The following is a 20,664-nucleotide window of genomic DNA, read 5'->3' as shown; positions in this document are numbered from 1 at the left end:
CTGAAAATAGAACCAGAAATACCTCTATGTAAAATGTATGTGGTAATGATGTTTAGTAACGTTTGGAGATCTTAACATAACATTTGGTTTTAATTTTAAATTTAAGAAGTACGTGGAATACTAAAGTAGAAGGATGTAATTGAGTCTCTACTGGATAAAAGACAGCCTTATTCTGCTTGGCAGAGGAGAAATGAAGCTTATGTTTTTATGACAATATTCCTGAACACTAAGTCAAACACATGATCTAGGGACCATTTTACAAGCACTAGTATTGCATGCCACTTATTTCCTACAAGTAGCATTTATTCTTATACTCTCTATGAGCCACTAAAGTTTACCTGATTCATGCCATTACAGAGTTTGGCCATTAAGAAGAAGAAAAAGAAAACAGGAATAAACATTTTTAGGTTACAGTCAGCAACACAAACTAAACTGATTCACTCACCTTAAAGTCTTGAAAGGCAAAAGGGAAAGTAACAGAAACACAAAGCAGAACACTTGCACATGGATTGTAGTCTTCTAAAGTAAAAACAGAGTTATTGGGAGAAATCTTCTTGTTTCCTAGTTGTCCTTTTCCTCAAGTATTGGCCAACATGAAAATTTGTCTTTTACTTGAGCACAGGGAAAACAGTTCAGTGACTTTTGACATTCTACATTTAACAAAATCCTCAGGAATTTAGCTAGAAATTCTTTGCTAATTAAATAGCCCCATGTTCTGAAATCAGCTGTTATTTTAYAATTAAGACTCATATTATAAAGAGCTAATCCAATATCTATGCACTATTTAAGTCTAATTAACATCTATAGTGTCCATTATTTTATCATTAGGWTTGTGATAGCTATCATGTTCCCTAAAGCAGCAGCTTAGGGGAAAAAAATTATTTTAAAYGAAAATTACCAAACTTCTCTGCTGAAGTATGTACTCCCTGCTAAATTCCCCATTTTCAAATATCATTGGAGAATCTTTCACATTGTAGAGCTATTAAGCTACAGTATTTCACCAAATGCTTGCAGGTAATTAAAAATCAGTAAGGCAAAATCACTTTCAACTGTAATTTTATATTGTAGCTTTTAGTAAGCTCATTAGCAATCGCACAGGAAGTCCATATGCTGATTACTTCACAGATGTTTTGAGAAATTAATGGAAATGGGAGGAAACAATGTCAAAGAGCAAAAGGAAAGCTGAGGAATGACAGTTCTACTCAGTAATCCTAGGCAAATGGTGGTAATCTTCTGTGCCTCAGTCTTTCAGTAAATACAGCAAGGAAGATGCCACTGCCTACCTTATTGCTACAGACTTGTTCCCAGCAACTACAAGGACAGTTCAAGAGGCTCGGTGATATTTGGCTGGTCTGTAAGTGCACCCCTCAGCTAGTGTTATTCATCCTACTTCTTTTCTCAAACACTSAGTAGGGAAACCAAAGAACATTAACATACTTCACACAGCATATAGAAAAATTTTAGGATAAGTAATAAGAACAAATGAACATGTAAGTTCAATTAACACATAACATTGAGATTTCAGATATTCTGTCAGTAGATAGGACTTACAAACTAGACACCTCAGAAATATGGGATCTTGGTATAAAAGAGGTTTGCCCATTTCTGAAGTTCCTCGTGCATTTGTTTCCTTCACAGTGCAGAAAGCTTTTTCAAGGTTAATCATTCCTTGTAATTTTTCTCTATGCAAACTCAATTCTGTGCAGAACATGCTAAGCAGGAACTATAACTGATCACAGGTAGCCCTCTATGAAATTAATGAAAGTCTCTAAGTGGTTGTACTGTAATAACATTTCCAGGTCCTCTGCTATAATTAACTACATGTGTTGCAGGCACATGGGTACAGAATGTGATTTGAAAACGGGCAGCTGCCACTAGGAATTAATTATTACTAGGTAGAAACGCATTTAGCCATGATTCAAATGAGACAAGTTGATGGCAAAATTTGAAGCTGAATGATTACAGGTCTTTCAGTGATATATAATGTGGAGCTGGTCTTTTGGTCTTTATTTGCTTGAGTAACCTCTTCACTTGAATAGTCTAATTCATGTGACTGGGGATCACTCATGTAGAGGCTGCAGAACTGAAACCTAAGACTAGAAATTAGGATTTTCTGTTGCGTGTGATGGTACTGCTGAAAGTTCCTGCAGAAGCAAGGAAGGAAGCAGGAGAAAGTAAAAAGACAAAGAACGCAGTTTCTCTTGAACAGATACTTGTGGATGGTAGAAGCAAGTATGTTACTTTCATGCAAGTGAGTAGGTTATTGTCATGCAATGAGTTACAACTTTCCCCTTTGAAAAGCCCCAGCAATTATTTTGAAAAGACACAGAGAAGTGGAGATTTATGCATGGCCTATTAAGGACTGGAAAAGAGAAACTCTACATGATTAGTCTCACATGCAGCTCATTTACTTAAGACATATGCTGCAAAATCTTGGCTTTCATTCAAGGGAAATGCCTGGCTTTTAGGGAAAAATTCTATTTAAGATTTCTAATGCAGAAGAATATAAGGGACAATTGAATTACAGTCCAGCTAATTAACCGTGAAAAGAATGGCAGCAGGCATTGCATAATGTTCTCTGACAAATATAAACAAATCAGAAAGAAAATGTATTGGTGAGCAGAACTTACTGCTGTGAGAATTAATTAACGTATCTTTTTCCTAAGCTGTGGTTATGAAGCACAGATCCCTGCTCACTCACACAGATAACAGCAGAATACTAGGAAACTCTTGCCAGTTCCCTTCAAAGTTCTGWCTTGATCTCAGTTATTGTTCCATGATTCTTCAGGCTGCACGGCTCATGTCCCACTGGAAAACGCTATGTGATCCTTTTCCAAGCATCATAACATATCCATTTGCAGAAGAGGTTGGTAGAAGAAGACAACTATTAGAAGCTATCTTAAAAAATGTCATTTAAAGGGGGGGAAAAAAGGCTCAAGAAACCATATAACCTCCTTAGCAAGTTTTTATGAGGCACTACACCACTGAAGGTAGGAGAAGTAGTTTTTGCTTATGAAAAATTTGCTCAGAAATGGTTGATAAAATAGCAAAGTAAGAAAATGCAGGCTCTTTATTCATTAATATTTATTGACATAGTTGATGGGAAGCTTTCATCACAGAGAGCACGAATGGAGATGCTTAGCAGTGTACAGATCTTAAATTTGTCTGCTTGCAACAGGTATTATGAGCAAGCCTCAAAGGACTGTGGAAAATATGATTTCAATCCAAAATGAATTTTATAAGTCCCATTCTCAATTCTCTGCCTTGTTATAAAAATATAGCATCAATAAAATATTCTAGACCATAWATAAAGAGACTTTTTAGAATATTCTGGAATCTGCCACAGCTATTTTTTAAGCTAGACCCACACTTACAAAAAAATTCAGGCGATCATTGAGTCTCTGTCAAGGCATCAGACCAAATTAGAAAGATAACTTTTTTTCATAAAACAGATACCAGCCTCTATCCATACATACTGTGGGAGGAGGAAAAGTTTTGTTGCTTTGCTTAAAAATACTGCCTTGATGGCCACTCTTTTCCCCCCTTCCTCAAAAATTTAGCAAAGCTGAGAAAGTTATCTGTTTGGTCTCTAAGCTTTCCCAGCTAGCAAGTATCAGTACTCATCTCCAGTCCCCTTCTGCAAAATCCTTTTCTTCACCAGACAGTGAAATTCAGAACAAGGACATAGGCACCTGGTTCTAACACAAAAAAGCCTTAATGTTATTAACAGTTGGCATCAGCACACCGTTGGCATTCAAATAAAAAAACTTCTGCATGCATAATACTGTTTCATTGGCTACTATCTGCCTCCTTAATATCATTTAAATTATTCACCACCTGCCCAAAGTGGGCTGGCAGTCATTAATTTACAGCCTACAGATTTTTGCAAAAATTATAAATAACCATGACAAAGACAGGAGTGATCTCTCATGCACTGACTCTTCTTGCTATCCAAGGTTTCCCTTTGTTATCCAGTTCTAAGGGTAGGATTCAGCCATCTAAAATATAAGCATCTAGTTTATGTAACTTAGGCCCACTATATAGTCTGTTTAATAGCACAGACTACTATCCAAAAGGGATATTTTTAAGGGGAATTTTTTTTAGAGATGTATTTTAGCATAGAATGCTATATACTTCTGAAGAATCAGATATCTCTGACCACCATAAGGCCATCACAATCTATTAGCTTAGAGCAGATACCTAGCTCTTACTGACTAAAAGATAAATTAGATGAAGCCCACTTTAAATTTCTGATTCACTTCTTTTCTACATCTTCCCCCCATCACTCTTCAATAGAAAAACTGGTTCTCCATCTTACTTGTAGCTTAGCTCATTTGACTTTAGTGGGACAAAATTGATGTATATTAACTGATGTATATCAACTGACAGTCTGCCTCTAAGTATAAAAGTTACTTAAAATTCCAATGCAGATAAAAAGAGAAGTTGCTGTTGTGTACTTTTCTGAAGCCTTTCTGTCTTGACTGCTGGAGTTCTGTGTGCAAGTTTATTGGATTTAGAAATCAGAGTGGAAATACCATCAGGACCTTTTCTGAAAACATCACTCCATTTAGTTACACAGGAGAGAAGACAATATCTTCTAGCGTAATCGTCAAAGTTTGATCTTGCTACAACAATATACTTGCTGACAGTCACAGCAATTGATGAAACTGAGAGATCTTGAATTTAATAAAGTGTTGCCAAACTCATGTGTTTCATTGCTGTGAAAAATCTAAAATCTTTCCTAAATCCTTATTTTTAGGAAGTTCAGCTATGTTTTTGTGTGGGAGATGCAAATGATGGTGTAATTGCTAAGTTAGATTCACAGGTGATTTAATTCTGGATGGAAGGCTGCTAATGAGATGGATGAAGACCTTCAAGGATGTGACTGGTTGTTAAAATTATTTCTTGCCTCCYTAGCCTATTCAAAACCAAGCTTCTAAATCCCTTCCAGAAACAGAAAGCAGAACCCATTAATCACCAAAATGCTAAAAGTCTGGCAGCCCTGGAGTTATAATTTGGATTACCAAGAGGATGAATCATTCAGCATCAGCTCTTTCATATTTGAAAGAGGTTTGCCATAGAGGAGAATCTGTTCTGTTCTGAAAAGTGATATGTGATTAAAAAAAAAGGCTATGAATCAGTTAGCCAATTTTAAAAGCCTTGTTCAGATACCACTGACCACATCCACAAGGATATCAGAAAAAAAAATCCTACATTAGCTAGGTTTGGAGCTCTATTTAATGAGATAAATCAATGGAAATTATACCTAATGGATTTTTTAGGTGGGTGCTCCTATCCATTTTTTAAATTGCTAAGATAAAAGGAACTTTCAGCATTTAAATTTATTTCTATATAGGCCATGTTTATAAATATGCTAAAGAAGATGTCTTTGCGTAGATAGACTATACCTGAGGATTTAACTATATGCTTCCAAAATAAACAGGCCTAGTAAAAGATCAACGTTAATGTTGAAAACCCGAGCTCTTAGAAAAGCCAGACACTCATTTTGGTCTGYTGAAAGTTACGCTCGGGCAGAACGTTAACACAGGCATCTTTTTGCATAATCAGAGAGAAACAGCTCTAGGAAGTAAAGTCTCCTGCCCTGCAGAACTGTGCTATTTCCATTCCTAAGAATTTCAGTACATAGGAAAAAARAATCAGATTTGTCCTTGCACAAAGCAGAGCTTATCCAGAGTTTGGGTGTAAATTAGGCAAACCTGCTGAGTATTCTTTATGTTCGCACACCACTATACAGAGGTAAATCAGGTTTTTAAAAAAAAAAAACTTAAAAGGATTTAGAAGAACATTGACYCTCTTTCTACTATGTGAAAGCTGCCATGCTGTGCTTCTGTGTCATTGCTTTGTGTCTGAAACTCCTTGTGTGGTAACACTGCGTGCTGGAAACTGCGCTTTCTGCAGGGTTTGCACTAAGACGAAAGATGTATTAGATGAGCATATGTCCATCACTGTCAATAGAAACAATCTCTAGTATCTTTCAAGAACATGTGCAAAATGCATCAATTTCCTTACCCAAACCCAGATCAGCCTTCCTTGAAAAATCTGTTCCCACTCCTATAAAGAAGGTGTCTGCATTTAATTATWCTTTTATATACAAACATAAGGAAAGCCATACAATTCTATTTCACATCCTAACTGGCCAYAAAAAATAGGAAAACACTGAAGAATTAAATCCTAAGGGCTATGCTGTGCTATGACTATTTCATGGCATTCACAAAGAAAGAATATAAAGGTAAATGGGAGCTCAGGGGAATGTCTATTGCAAGCCAAGTAGGAGATAGTAGCGTTCTTATGTTTCCAGATAGAAAACAGGGATTTCTAAATCAAGGTTACCCAATGTCTTTTTTTGAGATGCCTCACAAGAGTTTTTATTTCTAATCAAGTACAAGTTTTATTTCTAACCAAAAATGTAAACTATTATTCCCCCATTCTCTTTCCTTACTTACATGTGTGAGAATATACTCTATTTGTTAATTTAAAGTGTTTTCACAGACCGCTTCTGGCTGTCCTACAGAACATCATAGGCCCAAAACACAAAAGCTTAAGAATCACTGCATTGGGAAAAGGCCTAGCATTTCTACAGGAACTCATAAGGGAATAGRCAGATTTCAGGAGCATAAAAATAAGTAAAAAAAGAAAACAAACTTAGAAAGCTAGCAAATAACCTATCAAGAACTGCAAGATACCAAATTTAGCTTCTTAATTTAGTCTTCCTTTAAGAATGAGAATCAAAACACCAACATTATTAATGTAATTTTTTTCTGGAATCCACCAAGTTCCCCTGCCTGCATCCTTCTGTCATGCCCAATCTCCAACCTTTTCTGGGATTCTTGTATTTTAATACATGAAAGATCTCATAAAACCCTGTTGTGCAGGTCAGGCAAGTGAAATTYCTATTTTCCTGGATCCCATTATTTTCTTAGTACTAAGTATTCAAGTATAAGTATTTGAAAGTATTTTTCATCTGTACATGATAGAAACCTGACTATTAAAATAATTGTGACTAAATTTTCTTGCATTTTTCTAGCTGGGAAATGGAGTTCAGTAAAAAGCAGGGATGATTTTCCACAAAGAAAGGAAGGAAGTGATCTGTTTTAAATGTAAATAAAAGTTTATATAAGATCAGTCCTGCTGAGTTAGACCAAAAATATATCTAGCCAGTATGCTCTATGATAGAGTTGATGAGCAATTGCTCAGGAAAAAATTATAACAGAAAGGTAGACATATGTAATAGTTCTTTTTAATATACTCCTGACTTCCCAACCACCTGCAGCTCAATGATTTCCTGAGCTGGATGTAGCTTCTATGCCTTTAAGTATGAATATCCCTTCCATGGATTTTCCCAAACTTCTTTTAATTCATGCGRATTTTTAACATGTTCAGTGTCCTTTAGCAGGGAGTTCCACAGCTGAACTACATGTATAGGATTGAGAGAATCTTTGGAGAAAGTCCATGTTTAGGCAGACTAGCCCTTATGGGTAGTTTGCCACAGGAAACTTAAGCCTGCTCCTGAGGAAGCAGATTTAGCCTTTCAAATAAAGCAAGAAGAGCTCACGATTTTCGCTCTAAATATACTGGGTTTAATCCCCTGAGCTGATGTCCAATTAAGGGTGTTACGTACAAATGCCATCTTCTGTCGTTGYTTCTTCCATTAACTTTTAAGGCTCCTGTTTCTGTGTGATCATAATGGCACCCATTACCTTCGGCGTAAAGGCATTTCTCCCGGACTGCCTGGCTTTTCTATAATGTCTTTTTATCCTTGAGGCTGTTAATTACTCTCTTGCTTCAGGTCTGACATTCATTTTCACAGGACTCCTCATATATACTTCAATCACATCACTCTTTTCTCTCTTCCCCTCTAATTAGCGCAATGTTGGGTTTCCCAGCCTTTCCATTTAAAGCAGCTATTACCTCCTTTCCCATTACGCTACCCTTTTAACGTCTCTCTCCCTTTTTAGAAGCTATACTCCCTGCAACATGGCAAACAGACATGTTCACCCTCAGCTGCTGGCCACGGACTTTCTTTGTCTGCCAGACTGATCATATCCAATGACCCAACTGATTTCCTGTTGATAGCCCTGGAGTCACACTTCACTTGTGACTCTTTGTATCTGCCACCAGCGCTCTCTTACGGGGTGCAGCCAGCTAATTACACCATTACACCGCCTTATTTCATTAAACTGCCTGAAGTAGACTGCTGTGAATAAAGCATTCTTAGCACCTGCATYGATGGACTTTACAGAAGCAATTTGGCTTAAATTAGTGCAGGAAGAAGGATGGTGGCTTACGAACGTGAAGCAAGACAAATACTTGAATCTCACATACCATAATTAAGACCACTGCCATACTCAAAAACATCATACAAGCRTTAGTTTCCACTGTACGTTTGGGGACAGAGCAACTGGAAACATCCAGAACAGCGCATGTGCCATTTATCAGCCCAGCTCCTTGTTTTCTAAGGAAATTCATGTTCAGTGTCCACTTCACTAAATGCCTCTGTTTTAAACAGCCTGTCAGTGCATATACTGCTTATTACAGACTTCTTCCTACAGCACATTGATATCATGTAAATAATAGGGTGGCCTACACTTTTTTTTTTCTGTTCAAACTGTTTCTCAGTGGAGAATTAGGGTTTTTTTCCACAAAATTAAATGTTTTTTCTAAAAAATTACTCGTCAGAAAACTAAGGACTACTCTTTACCTTTGTTTCCTAGAGTAAAAAAGGCTTTTAATRCCTTTCTACTTTCTTCTGTTCCCCTACTCACTACAGTAGTGTTTTTCTGCACCTATTTCGATTAGAGTTCCCCTTTCCARTATGAAGTATCTCTAGTGCACTGGATAATGGTATAATTCTGTTTCCTCTGGAAGTTATTTACTAGGCACATGCAAGGACCATATTAACTGTTTTTCACCGGACATCAGAAGGATGCCCAATCCTTTTGCTCTGTTGTACACCAAGATTGTGCCTTTATTCAGTGGTTGCTAACTGAATAACTTCTAGCTTATAAATTTATCTCTTATTATTGTTCCCAAAGTGYACAATTTGGAACTGTTAAATTAAATACCCTTTTTATTATGCCACCATTGAAAGTCATCATTATTTTTTTCTGTATGATATTCTGGTCTTCTTCCATACTGTTAATACTTCCTAACTTCCTGTCATTAGCAAGTATTATTAGCATGTGCCTACAAACTATTAAAATTGCCAACTTCCTGAGTCCTAAAATATTTCCACAATACAAGTATGACGACCTCTCCTTTCCAGACAGCTTGTTATCTATCAGCCAGCTCCTTATCGAACTTTCTTTCACTACTAAATTCCATCTTGTCCAGGAAATTTCATTGTTTCCTTTTGTTTATACAGTTCAAGAATCTTTCATTTGCATTCAGCCCACTGCGATGCTTCCACATTTCACTCTCTGGCACCTCACAGCTAGTAAAGGAGAAGTCATCTCAGATGTCTCTACATTTCACGTGTGATCATATCCACTAAAATCTAGGAACTCTAATCTCATTCTAGGACTCCATGCCACTAGTCATTGTCCAGGGAAGACATGCAGATATTGCTCCGAAGAAAGTAGAGTTCAAATAAATTGCACTTAAAACATCTCTTACAATGACTAGAATTTGAATATCCTTTAGAGAAGAGGCCAGAAATAAGGAGTCCCAGAAGGCTCTTCACAAGTCTGCAGGAAATACAACTTGTAATTATAGGCGAATAGAGAATTATAAAACATGACACTTCCAGGGTTATCTAGCTCAGCTCATTCTAGAATGACTCATTAAGCTGAAAATTTATAGGCTTAGCTAGCCAGTTTGACAGACAAGGCCATCAAGGGAAGGAAAAATGGGAATCTCTACAAGGTGTTACTTCATATTCCTTTCTGCAGGGTTGGCTTCATTTCCAAATAAAATAAAACCAAGGCAATAGTATCTAATCTACAAGGCCAAAAATATCTACCAAATCTTATTCTCACTCTCAGAAAAGAACAACTAATTTCCTATGACAGACCTAAATTCCTATTCTTTTTATAACCACATCTAAATAATAAACATATGGGCATGTAAGTAACAACTCTTCACACTTAAATACCATCCTCATTTAGAGTAAACAAGTTTGCTATATTACACCCTCAACAACTCCCACCTGAGCTGATGACTTAGTTCACTGAGACAGAATTATCTGTATTTCTCAAACTGTGATTAGTGAACAAATAAATCCGTAACAAACTATTCAAAGAATTTGCTTATAGGCAGTGAGTAGTAAAATAATCTTACCGGATTAAGTCAGAAAATAGCTAAAATGATTACAGAAGAACAATAGATTTGTTCAGACTGAAGGAAATTAGCCCTCAACTACACTGAAAAGAAAGAAAAGCAGAAAAAGCAGTTTCTCTACTGAAAAGAAATGCAACCAACATCCTAACTGATTTTTCTTATCTGACTTTTGGGGAAAATAACAATGTAATACAGATCCATGTCCTCCAGGGATGCCGCTTTGCTTGATGTCTCCATTTCACGTGTAAAAGCTGGCTGCATTGCCCACAATGTGTTAACTGCTACAAGCATTATGCTGAAACAGGACGGAGTCCCTTACAGCTCTGGCTTATTATGACAAGCACTTAAGCTTACTTCCAGAACAGTAATGCAAAGTGSGTAGTGTTAAATAAAAATGAGTTGCTTTTATGCGACCCCCCTCCTCACCTCAGTCACTTGCGTTCCTCTCAACCCAGCATAATTTCAGAATGACTTCAAGCTGTTCTAACACAGCACAGGGAAACAGCTTGCACTGAGCAGCAGGAGAAGGCAAAACTGAGCTTTAAACACTGTTTCTATACTTCCCTCTTTGTGGTATTTACATTATGGCTCCCATCCAAGGCTCTGGTACTCTGATTTCAAAGTGACAACTGCACAGTAAGAGTGCAACACTTTGCTATAATCTACAACCCAAATCTTATTAAAATGCAGTGAATAGCCTGTATGGTCTTGTCTTTTCTCTGCAGATTCACTGCAGCTGTACAGATGTCTTAAATGTGGCATTAAAATGGTTCACAGAAGCTGGCAGCACAGCTAATTTCACTTTAAGGAAAGCTGTCAACATAAATCTCATTTTAGAAATAGATTTATTCTTGTTTCTTAAAATGATAGCATAAATAAGTCTAAGTTACATCTCACAAATTAGAATATACCGTCAGATATCTTAGCATTTTATTTATCCTGGACAATTAAAATAGCTTCTTTGTTTTTCAATACTAGCCCAAGGTTACTGCTTGTGCTTCAGTAAAATCTTTCCCTCCCCTTTTTTTCCTTCCAATCCTGTTTATTCATTTCAAGCAAAATCAAAGATCTTGCTACTCAGATAGACATATGCTAGTGATAGGCTTTTGTATCTTCTCTTTCTCATCACCAGTTTTTAAGGAGCCTATGCCTGCACATACATATGTGCTGGTTCATGATGGTCCTTTCACTGGTATAAGGTTCCCTATATAGCAAAAGCTGGGGACTTGTAGATTGTGATAGGGATGGCAAAGGCAGCTGAAAAAATGTTATACCAGAACTGCCCGTTCACAGGTTAGGGAGACCTGCAGTCACTTCAGGTCTGGCAGAYTGATGATTTGTTGGCCTATGTGATGGCAGGACACATTTACCAGGAGTCCTATGAATAAATCTGCCTAAGACATGCTATAGCAAAGTGTTCTAGGCAGGGTCTTAAACTAGCTGAGTTTCCCTTGAAGAATCCCTGTGGACATTTCCACTTAAACAGCAAAATGCGCCTTATTTAGAATTCTAATTATGCTAAACGCCACCCTCTCTTTCTAATTAATCTTTGTCTTTGAATACAGATGTATCCTGTTACCAGTAATTGCAGCCTTTGTGAGAGAATATTCAAAGTCCAGCTGTAATATATATATGTGTATATATATATGTATATATATATATAAGTTATATATATAATATATAATGGAGATGGTTATGGGGGCCTGTATTGTATGCAGCAAGCACAGTTACACAGCAAAATGGATAAAGCAGGCAATGCTGGGTTTTGCTACAGCACAGAATTGTACTAGATCAAACTACAGGGTGCTCTAGCCTAATACCATGACAGTGACCAAAAGCTGTTGCCTAGGAAGGAATATAAGCGTTCTCGTAACGCTTGTGGCTCAAGAATTTTGACATAGAGAACACTAAGCACATGGTTTAAAAAACAATTTAAAACTAAAAGAACCAGTGGGACAAGACACATTAAGATTGTGCAGAAGTGTTTGCAATATGAGGATTYCAGTTAAATAGAGTAGCTAGAAGAAGCAAGGTGGATACAGGTTAATTAGAAACCAGTCTGAGACTGCTGAACTCATTTCACATACATCAACGAAACATCCATCAGACAAAAACTACTATTGATCAATCCTGACCTGGATTTAAATCACAAGCCTGGAGCTGAGAGGGTCTATGTGTGTTTACCATTTTCAGAAACATATAACTCCTTAGCAGCACAACTTGAATTGGAAAACAGAAAAACAGATGGTTCAGCTGAAAGACAATCAGAAGCCCCAGTATGCATTTACCTAAGTAGAAAGATTCACAAATTAGAAATATAAGTAGCAGGAGGAGAAGGAGCTGAAAAGAAACATGAAAATAACCATACTGTTTATAGATAAGCAGAAAAATTAACATTATGTCTTCTTATGGCATTTAGGCAACCAAGTGGCTTTATATGTCTTGAGACTTTACACACCCTATCAGTTCTCTCAGAAATAAGGATATGAATGTATCTTTCAATCCATCAGTAGAAGCTGATGCTATGATAGCAAAAATGTTAAGGAAATTTAAAAATCACAGTGAAATGGCAGTTTCAACAGTGAAAGCCAGTATGTCTGATATGCTAGGACATCTCTTCCTTGGAGCTAGGTTTAGAGCAGATGTTTGAAACTCTCAAGATGTGCTTTTTATTCTAATTCCAAAATGTCATGTCACATAGATATTTGAATAGCCAGTGGTACTTTTTAAATACAAACATATYACCTGTCTGTCCTTTGGAAGTGCCATCTCTCACCAGCCTAGTCAGCCGCTCAAAAAACGTACAGCATGTACTGTTTGCACTGAAGTACATGCAAACTGAGCATATCTTTTACTTTGCTGAGGTCTTCTTTGACACTGCAGACTAGGCCCTGGCTCTATATAAGAAATTCATTGCAAGGAGTGGATTGTTTATAAGGGATTCGTCTATATTTTACAACCAGAACAAGTCCCAAGGACGCACTTCTTGCACAAAGTTCTACGGAGTTCAATTTTGACTCTCCCAGTAAAGAACTGCAGAGTCACATCTGTAATCCCTTTTGCAGTGTGATTTGCAAGGAACCAGGAACCACCACATGTAGAATCTTTAACTGTTCCTGATTTTTTATTTGATTAAGGGCGCGCTCTCARAAGCTTTGTCCCATTCTCACTCAGACAGGTGCTTTCTCTCACGTATCTCCATGTCCAAAGAATTCCAGACAAACTTCAAATAGCATCACCCATTATCTGTTCAATCTCTGCTTTCATCTGCTTCTGCTGTGATGCCTATAAACTACCAGGATCTGCTAGAGTTCTAGAGAAATGGCARGCTGTCTTGTCTGTTTCTCAGGTAAGTGCTTTTCTTTTTCTTATAAATATCTACCTTAGCCATCTCCCTGTCCCACCTGTTCGTTCGCATTAGGTTGRCTGACTGTGAGCTATTTGGCCATTTTGGGGATATTTACCTACAACAATTAAACCTGAGTTGACTTGAGTCCATAGCTGCAACTCTAATATAAATAGAAGAACAGGGACAAGAAACAGAATAAGAAGKGCAAAGAAAATTGAACACCAGGAATCTCTGAATTAATGCAAACACAAGACTTCTGGAAGTAATCAAGGTACCCAAGCTGTACAAGGATGAAGAACTCTCTGGCTGTTTTCTGACTGAGATCTGAACACAATAGGTCTGTCTGTACTATAAGGGGCTTTCCTTCACTGTGTAAATCCTTAGCATCAGATGTTTCAAGTATGTCAGAAAAAAATGAAAAAAAGTGATGGAAAAGTATTTCTGAGTAATATTTCTGAGAAATAAAGTATAYCAAATACGATTTGCTCATAAATAGGATAGCTCTAGATAAAGACTTAAGAAGTACTGCATGAAAAAGGGATTCTATCCCGAGGTAAATATCTTCTAGGTAAATATTTTTCATAGATCTTCAAGAATATGTATAGTGTATAAGCAGAGAAATAATAAACTAAGGAGAAGCAGRAGAATATTTTAGGCTAACAGTGTGATAGATCACAGCTCAGATAACATGCTCCTGCTGAAGGGCAGCTTAAACTGTGACAAAAACTGCCCAGAATTACACATTTTTTCAACTGATAGAGGAGGTCCAGAATGAGTTTGTCTTCTGACCATCACAATCATGTTCCTCATTAACAACCTTTGCCCAGAAATGGCTCATTTGAAGCCTTCTGACAGAAAATCAATTGCTAACACTTTGCATTGCTTATCACCACAGACACGGAGCTGACCTGAGCTGTCGCCCTTTCAGGCTAGGGACATTTCTGGGCTATGGAAGTTTCTATACCGTGAAACTGTCAGTGTGCTTTCTGACCCAAGCTTACTAGYGCTCTGCCAGACAAGTCCTGGGCAAAGTTCAGGAGTCAGCACAGGCCAGAGACCTCTGTCACCATCCCGTTTCAGAGACTAAACTTTAGACGCATGGACRCAAGCTATTCTAGGCCAGCTGAACTCAGTGGCAAAGGACAATATGGGTATCTTTAATTTACTAGTACAGATGGATGCAGATTTTAAGAGAAATCTTAAATCCTTGCAGTTTTCAGCCTTCTTTACTGCTATTATCAAATCACTTCCTGCCTGGTGTATTTCTGGACACGTATTTGATTTTCATGCTGAGATGAGGAAATTAAATTTTTAATACTAGATTTACTATTTTCGTCCAAAAAGCCTGCGTATACTAAGCAGCAACATACACGCTGTCACTATTGCCTGGGGAAAAAATCATAAGATAAACTTTGATGGGATTTTCATACCAATTAAAAACATTCAAGTGAGTCAAACGACATAAAATCAGTCCCTAAAATGATAAAACATTTCCAATATATTATTATCTTCTCCCTCACCCTGCTCCCAACTCTGTAACAGAGTTTTTGTTGCTTCAGCTTTCACCACCTTTCGTCTGAACCAGCATATCTAGTCATTACTGTACTGACATCACAGCCTTAGTCACTGTTACAGGATATTTCTGGAATATTGCACTGCCTCCACATTCAAGACTTACTGTAGGATTCCCCTTAAAGACATCAATATCAAGGCAATTTTCATTCACACAACTTCTCCCACAGATCCATCTGAGATTAAAAAAAAAAAAAATTTGTTCTCAGTTTGAGAAATTTATTCTCATTTTAACTCATTTTCTTACTGCTAGAGCAATGTTAGGGGCCTTGCCAAGCAAAGAACCAGGTGCCTAATGTTTATTGATTTTTTTGAACAAGTACTACAGTTTAAATTATTGAATGATGAAATTGGATTTCCTCATTCAGTTTATTAAACTTAGTCCTCACCTGGTCCCTAAGCCAGAGTGTATGATAGCTTATGGAAAGCAGATTATTACAGAAGATGATGACAGCAACATTTTTGGTATCAAAATGAAACTGTCACACACAATTATGTGAAACAATGACCAGTGCATCTATGTCTAGTCTCAGGTAAAAGCCAGCTATGCCACAAAAGGTAACGCAATGTTCTTATTTGCGGTTAGAACATTTTTGTATGACAGACAGATCAGAGTGGGAAAATTTGATGCTTGAGTCCTTAAACAAAATACATACTGAAATCAACCAGAAATCACTKAGCATTCTGAGCAACTAAAATTTAAACCAGGGTTAAAGATGTGACATGGATACACCGTCAATAAAATCTTTGAACTGGTTTTGTAAATTTTCTTCTATTTCTCAGGAATCAGTAACTATCCTTGTTTTACTTTTTCCAATTGTAATGACTAATCTTAACAAATGATATCTGATAAATTTTACTGTCTAACTTTTCCTGTATTTTCTCTATAAGCTCCTACTTTCTTTTATTTTCATTGAAGACTCTACACTGCTTGCAAACATACAGCAAACCTTTATGGTTTCACAGATGCAGATTGTACTGCTTTGTACAGTGAATACAGTAGTAGATTTATAAAGTTAAATTTAATTTTCTTTTCTGTTTTGCAGCTCTTTGCACTTTTAAGCTTTTCCTTTAGAGTATATTTTTATCAGCATTGGTACTTACTAGCCACTTATTTTTTCATTCAAAATAATTTAAATCTAAATGTTGGAAATGGAAAGAATCTGATAGGCTTCCACCGTAGAATGTTCAAAAGCTTTCTCATGGACTTTACCCTATGCGATTATATGTTGCATACAAATAGATTTTTTGCCAAAATTTCTCATAGTTTCTGTTGAAAATCATTTTTTAGATAAAACATCTTCTTTTTATAGATTTATCTCCTTAAAACGAAAAGAAGAAAACTTCTTAATATTCTATCTTTACACTATCTGTACTATGGCTGCCACATTTATAACTTGCCAAAAGTTTGGAGCCAGCTAGCGGTCCTGTGACAAGGTAATGTGCTACCACTAATGACTACAGCACTTGAACTCTGAACCTCTCTCAGTTCCAGTAAGAAATATTGTAGAAGGAAATTTTTTGGCTCAGAAGGAACAATGTAAACCTTACACTGCTCCCAGCAGGCTCTTTCTAATCATGTGAAAAAGCAATAACGATAAGCACTAGAGAGAGTCATATCCTAGCTGACTTTAACAAAAGAGTACAGTTCAGTTTGGGTTCTTTGAATGCAAGAATGAAGCACCATTGCCTTACAGGAAAAAACAAAGAAACAAAAAACCTTCAACTCTCAAACAAAGATTAAGAAAAACAGGGCATCCCAGTAAGTAAGACAGCACCTAGAGCAACCTATTACCCTTGCTAGTTCATCTGTAACAATCACACAGTGATTTTTATTATGAAATAATGATCCTGCTTCCTCAAATGTTCATGTGGGCTTTCAGATAATCTCACACTCTTCACTGGTACACATCCTAGAATCATATTCGAAGAAAAAAACAATGCTCAAAGCTCCAACATACTTCAAGTTGAACACTAAGTTTCACACTGAAACAGATGCTAAATATGAAGCTTTTATGTCCATCCTCCTCCTCCCCCCCCCAAAAAAAAAAAAAAAAAAAAAAAAAAAGGCATCATTACTGAATACATTTTGGATCATCTGTGATGCCAGCTAGGGAATCTGGTGACTCTAACAGCCTCACTATTTACACATTTCTGCGTCTCACTACCATGCTAGGACAGCAGAACAGTGGCTTTCTATGTATTTCTTCAGTACAGTACATGGTAAAGTATTGTAGTTTAGATCTCATCATTCACAACACATTTTAAAACTGTATTCAATTTCCAGTTTCTTCTGACCATTCAAACCTATTAGATTTTTCAGAATGCTTTATTTCATATATGTTGAATATCACTTATTATGTGCTGTCACCAAGGACTTAGTCACTGTTTTCAAAGAAAGTGTTACAGGTTCATGGATGTTTCTAGATAGAATTAACATCAAACTCATTCTGATTCACTCAATTTTATATTTTAGGAAATCTAAACTGTCTTTCATATAAACAATTTGAAATGGAAATRCATATTGCACATGTACTGTTCATTTTAGAAAGGCATTTGCATAATAAAAGTCATAAAGTATAATATAGAGAACTGTCACATACACAGATATTGCATATTAGGAATAATACAGCTGTTGATACAGCTTATCTGATGTGGTAATAGTGTCCTATATTTGTTTCAAATTTCACTAACAGTAGTGAGTAGCTTTCTGGGACATTTAACTGACTTTATTTAAGGTCCCAGGGGTGCAACATTCAACAGACTTACTCTAGCAAGCATAACTGTAACACATTATTCCAATGCAGAATACTCCATCCAGAAGWGCAGACAGTAATAGTGAGCTGTGGCAGCTTGAGTTCATTTGGCAATGACAAGGCTTTTTAAGAACTTAAATTAACATTTTAATGGAAACAAATAAGGAGAGGCAGTGCTGGCTGATGCAAAAAGCTTTAACCTAAAAGTAAGAAGACCTGAAGTTCTGTTCTTAACCCTCTCTATGTCCTGGAGGTGACTTTCAGAAGGTCCCTGTCATAATCTGAGTCTCTATTCCCTCTTCCCTGTGGGACACGGAAACCCTGTGTTTCGTTTCACTCACTTTGCAAGCTTTTTCCAGCAGAGACTCTCCTGTGCTATCACGGCAGAGCAAAGGGRGCTCATTCTCAGAGCAGAGTCTGTATGTCGCTACTGCTGTGCAAGGAGCAACGTGACTGTTCGGACAGAACTGGAAGATTACTCCAGGTGGTGAGGGTACAGCTAACACAATATCCTCTCTGTGCCACAGAGAACACCGGGCACATTTAGATTAATGGACTGCTTTGAGTCAAGCATATATTCATAGTCTGCTATGAAGAAGCATTATTAGAAATATGTTAGTGTCAAACTAATCACATTAATATAATGTTGCAAACAAATGTTGCTGCTTTTTCTAGGAGAGACATGATGAATTAATTACATTGTAGAAGTCACTTGGTGATTAAAAGAAGAACTGGGTAAATAYTATAATGTGAACTAAGTTTTACTGCTCCATTAACAAGAGATAATGAGGTGATGTCAATGTGAATTACCTTGTCATCTCCAACATTACTGTGTTACAGTGAACTACCATGTTAATGCTGTGAAAGCATGCACGACACACAGTTACTTACAATGTAGCACTATCTGTTACACCCATGATGAAAGTAAGACTCTTAAGTTTAAAAAGGTAAGAAGTTGAGAGGGAAGGAGTCTGTGTTCCAGTTCCTAGACGGCACAGAATGACAAATGATTTGAGATCTCAAGGGCTGTATCCTATCTAAAAAGTCAGGAATGAGATATAGCCTGATCTGAGAAATCCACCTTTGGATTTACTTTCCTGATCACAGTCTTCTTGTCAGAAATAGGTTTGCTGGGAAAATGTGCCATATTAAAACCATGCTCAATTTATCTGATGTTCTAAACATTTCAGATGGTCTGGTCAGGTTTAATCCAAGGTTTCCCCAGATTTAATGGCTGCTCATCATTAAACACATTTTTAAATTTCTTTATGCACATGAAAGGAAAATGCTAGTTACTTGTTAATTTACGTCTGTTTTAATGAAACTTCTTTCCAGGCTAGACAAAGATTCAAAACTTCTTTTAGAGCAGTGTGGCTGTTACAAATATCCCGCAAAGGGAATGTGGCTTAAAGTCTTCAAGCACCTCTTGCAAAGTCCTAAAACTTTTATTCTAGGTCCTACGTTGTTAAAATTTATTTTATTATCCATTCTTTAACTGAGTATCACCCAAGAATCAGGAGCTGTGACCATGAGCAACTCCTCATGTTTATGCAGGAGTTATCCTATGAGCATAAGTTTTTGTCTCTCCTTGCTTTCTGAGGAAAGCTTGCAGAAAAGAACTTCTCCCTGGCATCAGGCTTTCCTATGTTTGACATCTCTGAGGTGCAGGTAAGGGTTTTTGTACACTCAAGAAATACAGCTGTTACACTTGCTCTTTCCACTTGTTTGATTCATCAGCAGTGGAAGGAAGAGGCTTCAACTGATCAGGATGACAAGCATAACTGAGAGTACAGAAAATTATCTCTTCTATTATTCCACTGTCATAGCTTCTAAATTAATTTATATTTTTTGTGGGAAAAAGTCAGATCTTACCTGGTATTTCAAGACAGTCCTTAATAATGTAACCTTTTCAACAGACTGTATACAGCACAGTTCATTATGCCTGACTGAACAGATTACCAGTATATGTTATCCTGAAGTATTTCTTAAAGGAAATTAATTTAGAATATACACTTTGCTGAACTTCAATACTTTAAAAAGACTGTCTATTATTCAAGACAGAAGAACGGTGCAGGAAAAAAAATTAACTGCTTTTTCACTGCTATGCCATATATATACAGATTATGATAAAGAATACATACCTACAGTAGCTTAAAACCTACTGTATCAAACTGCTCTACATATCAAACTGCTGTATATATCAAACTGCTATAGCTTGCTTAGTTTACGAAATCATTATTTTTGGCTTACCCAGATCTGTAGCTTAATTCTTTTTTCATTTTTGAAAACTGTTTTTACTTTGAAATCGATCCCAACCGTGCTTACAAACGCAGATGTAAAGGAATCATCAGCATAACGGAACAAAAAGGATGTTTTTCCAACACTGCTGTTGCCAATGATGAGCAGTTTGAACATGTAATCAAAGTTCTGGTCAGATGTATCTTTCTGGCCATATCTGGAATCCTGAGCAGATGCCATCTGTAATAAAAAAAATAAAAAGGAATAATTTATTGTCTCTTATACTGCATAAAACTGGAAATATTTATATTTTATTGGAATTTTTGGTAACAGATAAGAATGAATTCAAGAAGTTCATAGAGGGCTTAATTCTTTTTGTGATTCTTGTATCCATGCTAATAATTCCCACTGCAAAAGAGAATGGCAAAAGCTACATCCGTAATGAAAGACAGT

The 20,664-nt window shown here is 36.7% G+C and overlaps 1 protein-coding gene across 1 annotated transcript in view; it reads right to left on the bottom strand.

The window, feature by feature from the left end:
• RAB3C (RAB3C, member RAS oncogene family) overlaps positions 1 to 20,451 on the bottom strand; it is a 119,496-nt gene extending 99,045 nt beyond the window's left edge. Inside the window, exon 1 of the mRNA XM_085326461.1 lies at positions 20,224 to 20,451. Within this exon, the coding sequence (XP_085182587.1) occupies positions 20,224 to 20,451 (228 nt within the window). The remainder of the gene's footprint in view (positions 1 to 20,223) is intronic.
• Between the last annotated feature and the right edge of the window lie 213 nt (positions 20,452 to 20,664).

The sequence above is a fragment of the Rhea americana genome, unplaced genomic scaffold (genome assembly GCF_003343005.1).
Source record: "Rhea americana isolate MKP2758 unplaced genomic scaffold, rheAme1 scaffold_13, whole genome shotgun sequence".
Lineage (NCBI taxonomy): Eukaryota > Metazoa > Chordata > Aves > Rheiformes > Rheidae > Rhea > Rhea americana.
The sequence above is the reverse complement of the archived record's forward strand: the minus strand, read 5'-3'. Positions and strand labels throughout refer to the sequence as shown.